General features: G+C 45.2%; 3 protein-coding genes across 6 annotated transcripts; all 3 read right to left on the bottom strand.

Moving 5' to 3' along the window:
• Nucleotides 1–291: 291 nt before the first annotated feature.
• f7 (coagulation factor VII) lies at nt 292–3,987 on the bottom strand. Of its 2 annotated transcripts, none has more exons than XM_035150315.2 (8): nt 3,881–3,987; nt 3,173–3,336; nt 2,961–2,985; nt 2,548–2,661; nt 1,953–2,099; nt 1,442–1,560; nt 1,084–1,204; nt 292–985 (listed from the first exon to the last, which is right to left on the bottom strand). In XM_035150315.2, exons 1-8 carry the CDS (start codon nt 3,939–3,941, stop codon nt 399–401), a joined length of 1,338 nt encoding a protein of 445 aa, XP_035006206.1. In that variant the 5' UTR covers nt 3,942–3,987; the 3' UTR covers nt 292–398. The 2 variants fall into 2 exon arrangements, with proteins under 2 accessions (XP_035006206.1, XP_035006207.1); XM_035150316.2 differs by having other exon boundaries at nt 3,173–3,321.
• Nucleotides 3,988–5,249: 1,262 nt separating this feature from the next.
• Nucleotides 5,250–8,339, bottom strand: f7l (coagulation factor VII, like). The gene is made up of 8 exons (XM_035150317.2): nt 8,095–8,339; nt 7,479–7,642; nt 6,982–7,006; nt 6,775–6,888; nt 6,548–6,688; nt 6,338–6,426; nt 6,087–6,201; nt 5,250–5,975 (listed from the first exon to the last, which is right to left on the bottom strand). Exons 1-8 carry the CDS (start codon nt 8,180–8,182, stop codon nt 5,428–5,430), a joined length of 1,284 nt encoding a protein of 427 aa, XP_035006208.2. The 5' UTR covers nt 8,183–8,339; the 3' UTR covers nt 5,250–5,427.
• Nucleotides 8,340–8,629: 290 nt separating this feature from the next.
• On the bottom strand, nt 8,630–11,877 carry LOC118103408. 3 transcript variants are annotated; one of them, XM_035150320.2, is made up of 11 exons: nt 11,737–11,877; nt 11,502–11,580; nt 11,313–11,373; nt 10,635–10,826; nt 10,375–10,497; nt 10,068–10,300; nt 9,851–9,988; nt 9,580–9,767; nt 9,210–9,289; nt 9,051–9,134; nt 8,630–8,950 (listed from the first exon to the last, which is right to left on the bottom strand). In XM_035150320.2, exons 3-11 carry the CDS (start codon nt 11,317–11,319, stop codon nt 8,808–8,810), a joined length of 1,188 nt encoding a protein of 395 aa, XP_035006211.1. In that variant the 5' UTR covers nt 11,320–11,373; nt 11,502–11,580; nt 11,737–11,877; the 3' UTR covers nt 8,630–8,807. The 3 variants fall into 3 exon arrangements, with proteins under 3 accessions (XP_035006211.1, XP_047195029.1, XP_035006213.1); XM_047339073.1 differs by lacking the exon at nt 11,737–11,877 and having other exon boundaries at nt 11,502–11,597; XM_035150322.2 differs by lacking the exons at nt 11,313–11,373; nt 11,502–11,580 and having other exon boundaries at nt 11,737–11,872.
• Between the last annotated feature and the right edge of the window lie 125 nt (nt 11,878–12,002).

Below are 12,002 nucleotides of genomic sequence, written 5' to 3'. Positions count from 1 at the left end.
GGAAGCAGCTTCAGGTGGTCAGAGGCCCTCAGGGGTTCCTCCTCAGAGGTTCCTCCTCAGGCCCTTAGAGGTTCCTCCTCAGGGGTTCCTCCTCAGAGGTTCCTCCTCAGGCCCTTAGAGGTTCCTCCTCAGGGTTCCTCCTCAGAGGTTCCTCCTCAGGCCCTTAGAGGTTCCTCCTCAGAGAGGTTCCTCCTCAGGGGTTAGAGGTTCCTCCTCAGGGTTCCTCCTCAGAGAGGTTCCTCCTCAGAGAGGTTCCTCCTCAAGGGTTCCTCCTCAGAGGTTCCTCCTCAGAGAGGTTCCTCCTCAGGGGTTCCTCCTCAGGGGTTCCTCCTCAGAGGTTCCTCCTCAGGCCCTTAGAGGTTCCTCCTCAGAGGTTCCTCCTCAGGCCCTGTGGCCCCTCAGCTCGTCAACTTGAGCAGCGAAGCTTCTGTGACGTTCCTCGGTTCCGTCGCTGTTCGGTTGTGGATCCACTCCAGGTAGTTGGACACTCGGGTGTAGATGCCGTAGTTACCCGGTCGGGCGCAGCCCTTCCCCCAGCTGACGATTCCCAGCAGGAACATTGTCTTCTTGTACTGCGTCACCAGGGGCCCGCCGCTGTCGCCTTTACACGAGTCCTGGCGGCCCTCGATGTATCCGGCGCAGAACATGTTTCCTGTGAGGACCACGCCGCTCTCCTCCACACACTGCCGCGTCCGGATCCGTGGCACCTTCAGGCGCCGCAGGATGTGCGAGGTGGGCCCGAGCTCCCCCCTCCGCCCCCAGCCGCTCACCGTGTGCAGACTGACGGCCCAGAGGTCAAGCTCGGCCAGTGGGCGCGTCGGCAGGCAGGCCGGGACGGCATATGAAGTGTAGATGATGGGCGAGGCCAGGCGAAGGAGGGCGATGTCGTTGTCGGCCGTCTGCATGACGTATTTCTCGTGCATGATGATCTCGACCACCTGGATGAACTGTTCCGTGCCCTCGTCCATCTGTGTGTTGTGTTCGCCTGTCAGACAAAGAGCAGGGTCGAGCAATCAATCACTCCTGGATTCTAAAGTTCAGACAATAGAACATCCCGGTGTTTGTTTATCGAGGGATTCGTACCTGCAACCACCTGCAGGAGCTGGACGTCTATGTTCTCCATACAGTGAGACGCTGTGAGGATCCATGTTGGTTTATAAATCACTCCTCCACAGAAACCTTTATTTTTGTACATCAGCAAAACCTTCAAAACAAACGCTCCATTTTAATGTCACAAAACATTTTCTATCATAGTTAAATTCTGATTTATTAAATATTAAACCATGAAATCAATCATTTATTTGTCTTGTGGGTTTTTATTTTATTATACATCCAAACAAAACACACATTTGTTATCTTGAGAGTTTTTACTAGCAAAGTACCGGAGGACTCTGCTCTGGTTTATCTGGAGTCAAACATGAACAGTACATGTGGAGCGTACCTGCCAGGGACATTCCCCTTTGGGACACTCTGTCCCCCCGACGATTCGAGCTCGAGGGTCGAGCGGCTGCTCTCTGTTCCCCCCCTGGAGGACGGGCACCATGCCGCACGCTAGTGACTCTGAACCACGGAGACATGCAGATTCTCAAGTTTAACAGATATGATGCAGATTTGTCTCCAAACAAAGTTTTACATTTGATTATAAAACAGTTTTCTGCTGCGGTGTACCACAGGGATCAGTACTTAAACCACTTTGGTTTTGTTTTACCTGTTTACATTGGTTTCAAATATAAATCAGGTGAAGTTTAGGAAAAATGGGACCGGTTTTAGTTTTAGTCTCGTCCCTGTGACGGCCGATTAGTGTCTCAACAGTAAAACAGTTGATAGACGTTAAAATGAAAGTGTGTTTTTGTGTCGATTATTAACACTAACCATCTGTAGTCTTCAATCCTCTTTGTTTCCTGAAGCTTGTTATTACGAGCTTATTATTAAAGTGAATGAGGCCGACGCACCTTTTGCTATGCAGCTCAGCCCATCGACATCCAGGAAGTAACCATCCGCACAAAAGCAGTTTAATCTTCGTCCTTCCTCGTCATCATCACAGAAATGTTCACAGCCTCCGTTCTCCAGCAGGCAGGTGTTGGAGACGGCCAGGGTCTCTGCAATAATAGTTTAATAGCTTCATTCACCACAAAACAATGCTACATGTTAGAAATTATAAATACAAATTCAAGCAATAATATTAATATTAATATTATATTAATATAATATTCCAATAATGTAACGAAAGAGTTTGTCACAAAAATATTTCTGAGTCATCTGCATAGACGTGAAGCAAGTGATTTTCAAAGTCGACTTAAAAGGAGCAACAGTAACATATAAATAGAAAATAACACAGGACCCATAACGGAGCCCGGAGGAACTCCATAACTCCAAATATACATGTGATAAATATCACCGGAAATTGTGTAACTCTCACATTGTGCTTTTTTTTATCCTTCGCTGTTTCAGGTTAATAAGTAAATAAATGAAAACCTCAATACTCGAGTCTTGGTTGGTCCATCAAACCGTATCGACCAGTAATCGTCTGTTTTGTTCGTTTCTCACCGAGCTCACAGTTGAGTCCGCTGAATGGTGGCAAACAGAAACAGGTGTAGGATGAATCCTGGCCAGAGCAGCTGCCGCCGTTCAGACACGGGTTGGACTTACAGGTGTCCGGGACTGAACAACAAAACAAGTCACAGCCATTATGCAACGTCAGTGGAGTAAAAGTCTGAAGTTTAACTCCAGGAAACTGATTAAAAATCGTGATTTAATTGAGATTAAAGAGATAATTAAACAGATTTTCTACATTCGTGCCATAATTCGCCTGCGAGTGATTTTAACTCCGGGTTTGTCGAGATGCTCGTTAAGATCAATGTTGGAACTAGCATTAGCCTCGATTAGCTCCTGGATTGACTCTGACTTTATTCTGAAATGAAACAGGAACAACAGTGGGATTAAAGTGTGTGATAACTTACTGTTGTACGTCTTCCAAAACTCGTCCTGAAGAAACAAAAAACACATAGACGTCAATTTTACATTACTTTCGTTGTGTGGCCTCGTGTCGTGTTTCTTTGTGTTACATCTCCAGAAGGATCTGATCTAATAATCGTGGCGGATACATTGAGTTAAATTGATCAAGGTATTAGTGTGAGGTATTTCTACTGGAGTTTGTGTTTTTGAGTCGCACCGTGCTCTCCGTGTGTTCGAACACCTCCCGCGCCTCCTCGTACGAACATCTTTCCTCCAGACACTCTCGCTTCAGATCTCCCTTCTGCAGCTCCTCGAACCAGCCCGAGTTATACCTGCGAGTTCGCACCAGGACGTCGTGAGCGCGATCTGGATCCAGAAAGACTGACAAAAAGTCAAAGAACGAGATTCATGACGATGCATCTATGGGGATCGACGGATTCTTTCTCCAGCGCCACCATGAGGTTGATATTTGTTCTTTTAAATTCAATATCTCAACAACTGTCTCTCCATTAGGTTTGGTAGACATTTGTGGTTCCCAGAGGTTGAATCCTAACAACGATCCTAACTGGTGACATTGACATTGTATTAATATGTTTATCTAGAATGGGGGTTCTAACAAATACTAATTGTGTAAATATCCAAGTTTTTGTTACGTCCGGGAAAACAGTTGAATGGAAACACTCATTCTTACAATTAAAACAATGATCATTTTAACCCAGATCAAAGTTTTTATTTAGATTTATTATGATCAAATATCTGAAATTAAAAAATCAATCTTTGGATTTATTATGCTAACATGCTAAAATTAGATAGCCATCAATCCGGAACATGTTAGCATGCTAATGCTAGCATAGCAAACGCGGCCTCGCAGAGTTGCTGCAGCGTTGTTATTAACGTTATCGTGTTAAATGAAGTGTTTGCTCACCTGACGCCGGCCGGCAGCCGCTGAAGCCGACGATCAGGGTGAAGACGACGCTCAGCCTCATCGCTGGTGTCGTCAGGAAGTTGGTGCTTGTTGTTTCTTTGTCGACCCACAGGTGCAAAGTCTGATCCCCCCCCCCACCGTCCCTGCAGACGATCACATGTTGGAAACATCCAGTGTGACACAATGACACTGATCAATAATCATCTTCAGTCCAGAGCAGAAACACAAGTCGTAGGAATCTAAATGAATCATCTTCTCTATTTATAACACGACTGACGATTTATTCAGAAACATCCTCTTCTTTCTCTCGATTTAGCTCAAGTGTAAAATAACGTTTGTTTCTTTCGGGAACTAGTCGATGATTCCGTCTTGAATCATTAAATAAAAATGTAAAATAATTTGACATAGTTCATCTTTTTTTCAGTTCATTTCTTTTTTACTTTTTGTGTCATTTTTGTCACCTACTCATAAAAATGTGTAAAAACACAAAGCAATATTTCTATTGATAAAACGAAGACATAAATAAATATGTGAGCCATATGGAGGATGGAGAACGTCCTGTTTATTCTCCTGCCTCCTCTTTGGTGTCGCTCTTGGTCTCCAGTGCCTCAGGTCTGGAGTTGTTCTATTTCTTTCTTTGTGCAGTAACTTCTCTCTGACTTGCATTGATCTTGGCCTCTAGGCATCTTCTCCATGGGGGGGGGGGGCACTGCTCCTTGTGGTTGGTGGTGTTCATCTTGTGTCCAGCACCTCTGGGATTACTGCTGCAGGACATCAGCTCGGCTCAGTGATGGTCACAGTAGAGATCGTGCTTATTGCTGCATCCACATCTTCTCGCAGAGTTTCTGAAGGTACCTTCTCACTGAGTCTCCATCTTAGTTATGATCTTCAACCTCAGGTTCCTTTGTGTTGGACCTGGTTCTACTGGGGCTTGGTTCTGATCTCTGACCTGTCGTCCTCCTCCTTGTTACATCGTTGTTGTGCGTTACGATGTCTAGTTGTAAGAGCAGTTTCAGATTTCGGACATTGGAGCTAACAGCTGTTTCTTTGTTAGCTTAGAAGCTTAGATGTTGGGTATCCATTGATCCCACATCCTCTGCTTAATGCACTTTGCTTGTATAGTAGTATACATAGCATTGTAATTGAAATAATTGTTATTTATAATGATCTATTATAGTTATTTAAAAACATCCTTCTATTGAATCTATACAAAATATGTATATTATTTTCATCTGTCTATGTATATATAAATATACTTCTGAAACAGATTTAAGTTTCTTTCTTAAATTTCTCTTTATTTTTTACTAAATATATATATTTTTTACAATAACTGATATTTCACGTTATGTAAAGATCCATTTCACAACAATTACAAACACAAAGAAATATTTATTATACAGGATTTCAGAGGTAGATATATATCCGTCAAACTATATTCTCTGTATTTTAATGAAGATTTATAAAGTTGATACATGTTTCATGTGAAAAACAAATGACTGATCAGTAATTTGAGAGAAGAATCATGAAACTAACAAAAGCGTCGTGTTTCAGACGGTGGACATGACGTTCTCGATCCAGTCCAGGAAGTTGCTGACTTTGGCGTAGACGCCGTACTTGTTTTCATTGGCGCAGCCCTTCCCCCAGCTAACCACGCCCACCAGGAACCAGGTTTGCTTGTATAGCGTCACCAGAGGACCGCCGCTGTCACCGTGGCAGGAGTCATGACGTCCGGCCCTGTGCCCGGCGCAGAGCATGTTCCGGGTGATGTTAAGCTTGGTGTGGAGGCGGCACTCCTGGAGAGGGACCCTCGGCAGCACCAGTCGCTGGAGGAAACTGGCGATGGGTCCTCTCTCCGCCATGCGGCCACAACCGGACACGGTGGAGTGGCGGACAGTTGCCATCGCCCTGATGAAGGTGCTGTTCCGGGCAGGAAGGCAAATGGGCACCACAAGGGGGCCCAGTTTCAGCGGGGAGGAAAGCTTCAGCAAGGCCAGGTCGCTGTCGTAGCTGAATTCGTTGTAGCCTGGGTGGATCTGCACTTTGACCACACGCCGCTTCTGCTCCTTCTCCTCCGGGTTCTGACAATCATGTTTCCCTGCACAGGGACACAAGTTTTATATATTCAATCAATTATATATATATATATTATATTTAATAGGTTTCAGATTACAAGTCCACGAGACAGACAGAAAAAAAATCATCTTACCGACACTGATATTGAAAATCCCTTTAATCACAACACAGTGAGCTGCGGTTAAAATCCACTGATCTGACAGGACGATGGCTCCACAAATCAAAGTCTTATTTGCAGTCAACAGAGCCTGGACAGAGACGAAGACTCTTCTTCATCATCATCATCATCATCATCATCATCATACACTGTCAGTTACATGACATTACTGTTTTGGATATTTGGATATTTAAAACACGCTAAGGAATGCGTGTTCAGGAACATACCTGCCATGGACATTGTCCTTTAGGGCATGCTTTCCCGTTTACAACCCTGGGGGACATGTGTGGCCAAGGTCTTCCACAGGGGACGCCATCTGGACCAGAGGGACGAGAAACACGTTCTTGTTGTTTACGTTGTCAGATTATTGATTCGTGTCAGCATCCCTACAGCGTCACTACAGCGTCACTACAGCGTCACTACAGCTTCACTACGACCTTGGGGCACACAGGTGCTGTTGTCCGGACCCAGTTTGTATCCCGGAGCACAGAAACAGATGTAAGGACGATCTGGAAACTCTCTGCAGAAATGTTCACATCCGCCGTTTCTATAGCGACAGCTGCTGGAGGTCAAACGCACTGTAAAGAGACACGGACGAAAACCACGACTTTGTTTGACTTCATCTTTGAATCAACTTTCATGTTGCAGCCAGCATTGCTCCTACCTTTGTTGCAGTTGTATCCATGGAAACGAGATGGACATTTGCAGAAATATGTGTTGACGTGGCGAGTACAGGTGGCTCCGTTCTTACAGGGGGACGAGAGGCACTGGTCCACCGCTATGCGCAGTTCCAAAGTAAAACATTTGACACTTAAAGGTGATGTTTGTTACATGAATCTTAAAAACCCTAAAGGTCGTCATATTGCAGTACCTGTGTACGTCCTCCAGAAGGCTTCCTGAAAAAGACGAGAAACAAATTAAGGACAGTAACAGTAGCTGCTATAAACCATGACAGCGTTTGAGACTGAAAAGAAAGAGGGACGACCGTCTCCACACGATAAATAATGTAGCCAAAATATCTCTGCTTTGAACGCTGCCATCTTGTGATGATGACGTCATTTGCCCTACTTAGCCGTAGTGGTCCCGCCCATACATGCTCTTGACCAATATATATCATCAATAACTAATCAAAACCAAACAGATCGGAAACATTTCAACAAACAAACGACCTGAAATGACAGAAACCATCTTTGACAAACATTTACTGAAAGTCTACTTAGATTTTTTTGTTTGGTCCATGTCCCATCTGCTAACATGGAGGAGGCAGAGTTTATCATCTTTACTGCAGGCAGCCACCAGGGGGCGGTCCAGCTGATTAAGGAGCTTACACGTAGTCCATCTTTATTCATTGTTTGTATCTGGACTGACCAGCTGCTGAGGAAGAGCAAAGATCTCCTTCGCCTCCTCGTAGGAACATTTCTCCTCCAGACACTCGCGCTCCAGATTTCCATATTTCAGCTCCTCCAGCAGGAAGTTCGCCCGACGACTGCGACGCAGGAAAGCGCTCGCCTCGGGTCTGCTCACAAACACTCCTGCTTTAACACAACAACACAGGACAAGTGGCCTCTAGAGGGACGTTATGGAATAACAGTGAAGATCATTTCAGCTAGCGTGAAGTTTTGATAGCATTAGCATGACTATTTATCAAAGCCAAAGAGCTAGTTGTCGAGTTGTTAGCGAGCGTGTCCCTATGTTTACTTCCTGATTCCAATTGAGTCAACAACTTTTTTATTTACTATAAAATACAATGAAGAAGTTTAGAACGTCAGTTTTTGGACTAAACGTCGGCTACTGAATAAATTCTAGCACATATAGCTGAAGTGGAAACAATGGAGAAAAACATTCTATGGTCATTTTAGCATTGTTAGCAGAACATACAGCTCACTGACTGACACCGATCCTTGGAGGACAGAAGTTCATTCGTTCATTTAAATTGAATACAGACGAAGATGAGATTAAGGAGAAGAAGAAGCAGAGGAGTGACCTTCAGGAACCCCAGTGCATGCTGGGATAGAGGCGATGAGGAGCTGTAGGAATAAGAATCGCCTCGTTTCTCCGTTCACAGACGCCATGTTTGTTCTGATCAAAGGTCAAAAACACTGAAAACACAGAAACGTCCTCTGACGTCCTGAATATCAGCTGAGCTCTCCGACTGCAGCTCCGTCACTCTGAATGGTTTTGAAAGAATTTTAAAGAAATCACAGGTTTTGGTTTGAAGTGATCTGGAAAAGATGATCCAACACCTTCATCAACCAATCAGAGAAAGAGCAAAAGAGGTTTATGTTTAAGTTTGGACAAAATGATGTAATGAACAAGACCAAACTCAAAATTTCTGTTTGCTGCAAAGTTTGAATTCAATTATTTTCTCTTCAGACAGGAACGAAATATAGAATCTTCCCAGATTCGTCCAAATTAAATATTTCATGTAAATTAGGTGAAAAACATAATAATTAGATTGAAAACAGCCAAACAGTTTCTCTCAAATCTGAAACTGAAGTTTAATCTCGACACTGAAACAGTTCCAATTCTCAACTGGTTTTATTTTTCCAAAAAAATCAAAACAAACCAATGGATTTGTTCAAAGTGGAAACTTTCAACACATTTTACAGTTTCACTTAAATAAAACATTGTGAACAGGAAGACAAACGATGCAATTCTGCAGTTCTCCTCCACTCCTTCAGGGGGCGACGCCTGCTCTCACTGCATCTTCAGGATGTCAGGGATGAAGTCCTGGGCGTCTCTCAGTTCATCCTTCCACTCCTGAGGGATGCTGGCTCCGAGGTACGCCCCCCCCGCCCCAAGCAGCGCACCCAGAGCCGCGCCACGGTTACAGTTCTCACCTGAACACACAGGAAGTATCAGTACGACAAGTAGAAAAGTACTGAACTGCAAAAATAAACTGGATTCTGTTTCCTGTTTTCACTGTGAAAGTGTACGAACCTCCACAGTTGGTGTTTGTCAGGATTCCTCCTCTGAGGTCGTCGTGAAACTCGTGAGCCAGGTAGAACATGCTGGACAGAGCACCTGTACACACAGGTAAGACTTTCAAAATAAAACCTTTAGATCATTCTACAGACTTCCTGCTGAGCGCTCTCTGACCTTTGGTGTAGCATGCGAGGCCGAGGTAGTTGACGGCGCTCTGATGCACCTTCAGTCGTTCCTCAGACGACACGAGAAACCTGCGACGCACAAACTGTCGTTAAGAGTATAGAACATATCTGAAATTAATCTACGAACTTTAACCACATCCATTAAAAAATGGGTCTTTATGTTGAACTTCAGAGTAAGACTGTTTCACATTAAAAGCTCACAGTATGTTATCCCTTCTCTTGGCTTTTATTGTGAAATACCTGCAGGAAGTGCTTATAGTATCAAAAGCTGAACGGGTATTTCACATCAAAATAATTTTAGAAACTTAAAGCTCACTCCTTCCTTTAATATCAGTCTTTTCTTGTGAAAGTGACTCGACCTGGCGGCCTTGCGGCTGTAGCTCTGGCAGACGTCCCAGACGTTCAATCTCCTCAGAGCGTGTTCGGCCTGCTGCCGCACGCCGGCGCCCCCTAGCACCGCGTGCAGCGCCCGGCTGTAGATGGACACGTACTCGGACACTTTGGGGTGAGGGTGGGTGAGCTTCACAAACTCCACCGCTGCGGCGACCTGGACGATGAGAACAGAACATGGACGTTTGTTCTCTACGACATCTGTCATGCTGCATCTTTTCATAGGTGTAGAAAACTCACAGCCTTCTCCTCATTGGCCGAGGCCGACAGCAGGATGAAGGGGAGGCTCATGGGAAGGCAGCCGATTGCGTCCAGCTGGCCGTCCGGGAACGAGGAACTCAACTTAAACTTGGAGCGTTTTTCTGCAAATGTCAGAACCTGGAAAACACAAAGAACAGCGTGACCCGGAGGTCATGTGGTAAAAGCGGCTGACGTGTGATGGGGGCGCTTGTTTTACCTGACGGGGTGAAGTCGGTCTGCTCTCCTGCCAGTCGGCGAAGAACGAGCGGTGGGAAGACTCGGCGTAGGTGTCGTTGTGGCTGCCGGGCGTCGTCAGGAACTGAACATAGTCTGAGAGCACGGTGGCTCGAGCGTCCGGCTGAGAGACGTCGGTGAAACCCCCCCCAACGAGCGACCGAGCCACTCGAAGGGAACAGAGGGCGTTCAGGGTGTTGTCACCCGCCTGAAGACCTGGAGACCACACGGACACATGACGACCACATCCAACCTCGTAACTCATGAGCTCCGCACGTGACCAGCGTTACCTTGGTGATAGTGAACGGAGCCTCTGGATGACTTCCACAGGTTCAGTTTATCGTGGAGAATCACGTTACCGACCACGTCAGGCTGCTTCACCCCGGACGACCAAGCGGTCCGACCGCTGCCGGCTGCGACACGACAAACGGACACGTGATAAAACTTATGCCCAATAACACAAATTAAGTTTAGTCATTTTTAAAGATCGATAACAGTTTGTTAAATAAGTGAATGTGATTGTTTTTGGTCCGGTGGGCGGAGTTTCTACCAGAGTTGGACAGACTCAGGATGCTGGATGGGTGTCGCTCTCTGGGTGACGAGAATCCGGAGATCCAGCCGCCAAAGTCCCTCCGGATGTCGTCAACGTCATAGTACCAGTGGACCGGCATGGAGGCGGAGTCTGCCGCACACATCGCCCAGAAGGCCTCGCCCACTGCCCGCCGCACCTGAGACATGTCACCTGAGGAGGAGCCTGAAGAGTTAACATCAGAGAATGACAAACTCTGTGATCTATTATATTTGTTACAGCTGTAAAACAGAAAATCTAAATGGCTGCCACTTGTTTTTTTAATCTTAAAATGTTTTAATGTGGTTGATTGATTAATAGATTGATTTTTATTATGTGTCATGTCGGGGGTGGATCCCAGGGCGGGGCCAGGGGAAATCTGACTGTTACTGTACAAAGTTATTACAGCCGTTACCATAGTAACTGGAGTTATTACAGCCATTACAGGTGTTACCATAGTAACTGGAGTTATTACAGCCGTTCCTGTAGTAACTGGTGTTGCTGATGTTATTACTGGTTCAGCTCAGTGTAGAAACCACAGAACCAGTAGAACCAGTAGAACCATTCCGAGGAAGAGTTAGATGTGAGATGTTAGTGAGTCTGTGGTCCAGCTCAGTGTAGAACCAGTAGAACCAGTAGAACCATTTAAATGAAACTCACCTGTCATGGATCTCTCTCTTTCATTGACGTTTTTTCACGATTACAAAACGACAGGAAGTGTCTGTGAAGAGCCTTCAGATTAAAAGCCGTGTTTTCATTGTGCAGTGAAACTCACATCAACACTATGCCGTTTAAATAGATCAGTAAATGTTCATTTTAACTTTGAGTTATTCACAGTTAAAACCTCACATGTTGACATGTTGACATGTCGTATCCTGCGGTACGGTGGCCGTCAGAGGTCCGTTCAAACTGTAGCTGTGACTTCTCCCTGAGAACGGACTCGCAGGCAGACACAGCTCGATCAGTACAATTGAAGTTAAAAAAGTCCAGAAAAACCTTTAATATATTTTTCTATCTGTTAGTTTATAAGAAGAATTTAACAACATATAAACAATTTAAAGAATATATAGATTTTAAAAAATACCTGAAAGACCAGACCGGGGCAGAATCGCTCCTGAAACTCGACGGTGGCCGTTAGGGACCAAAGTAGCGAGAGAGTAAATCCCGTCCTGCAGAAGGAGACGGCTTCTAACTTTCTATTTAAGATCGAGAGTTTGAACTTGATGGACGTTGTGTTTAATACGATGTTGAAATCCTCTCAGGTGTAGTCCTGATGTCCGTGCAGCCGTTAGCTTGTAGCAGCCGTTAGCTTGTAGCAGCGGTTAGCTTCCCCTCGGCTGAATGGATGGA

This window comes from Hippoglossus stenolepis, chromosome 24 (genome assembly GCF_022539355.2).
Source record: "Hippoglossus stenolepis isolate QCI-W04-F060 chromosome 24, HSTE1.2, whole genome shotgun sequence".
Lineage (NCBI taxonomy): Eukaryota > Metazoa > Chordata > Actinopteri > Pleuronectiformes > Pleuronectidae > Hippoglossus > Hippoglossus stenolepis.
The sequence above is the reverse complement of the archived record's forward strand: the minus strand, read 5'-3'. Positions and strand labels throughout refer to the sequence as shown.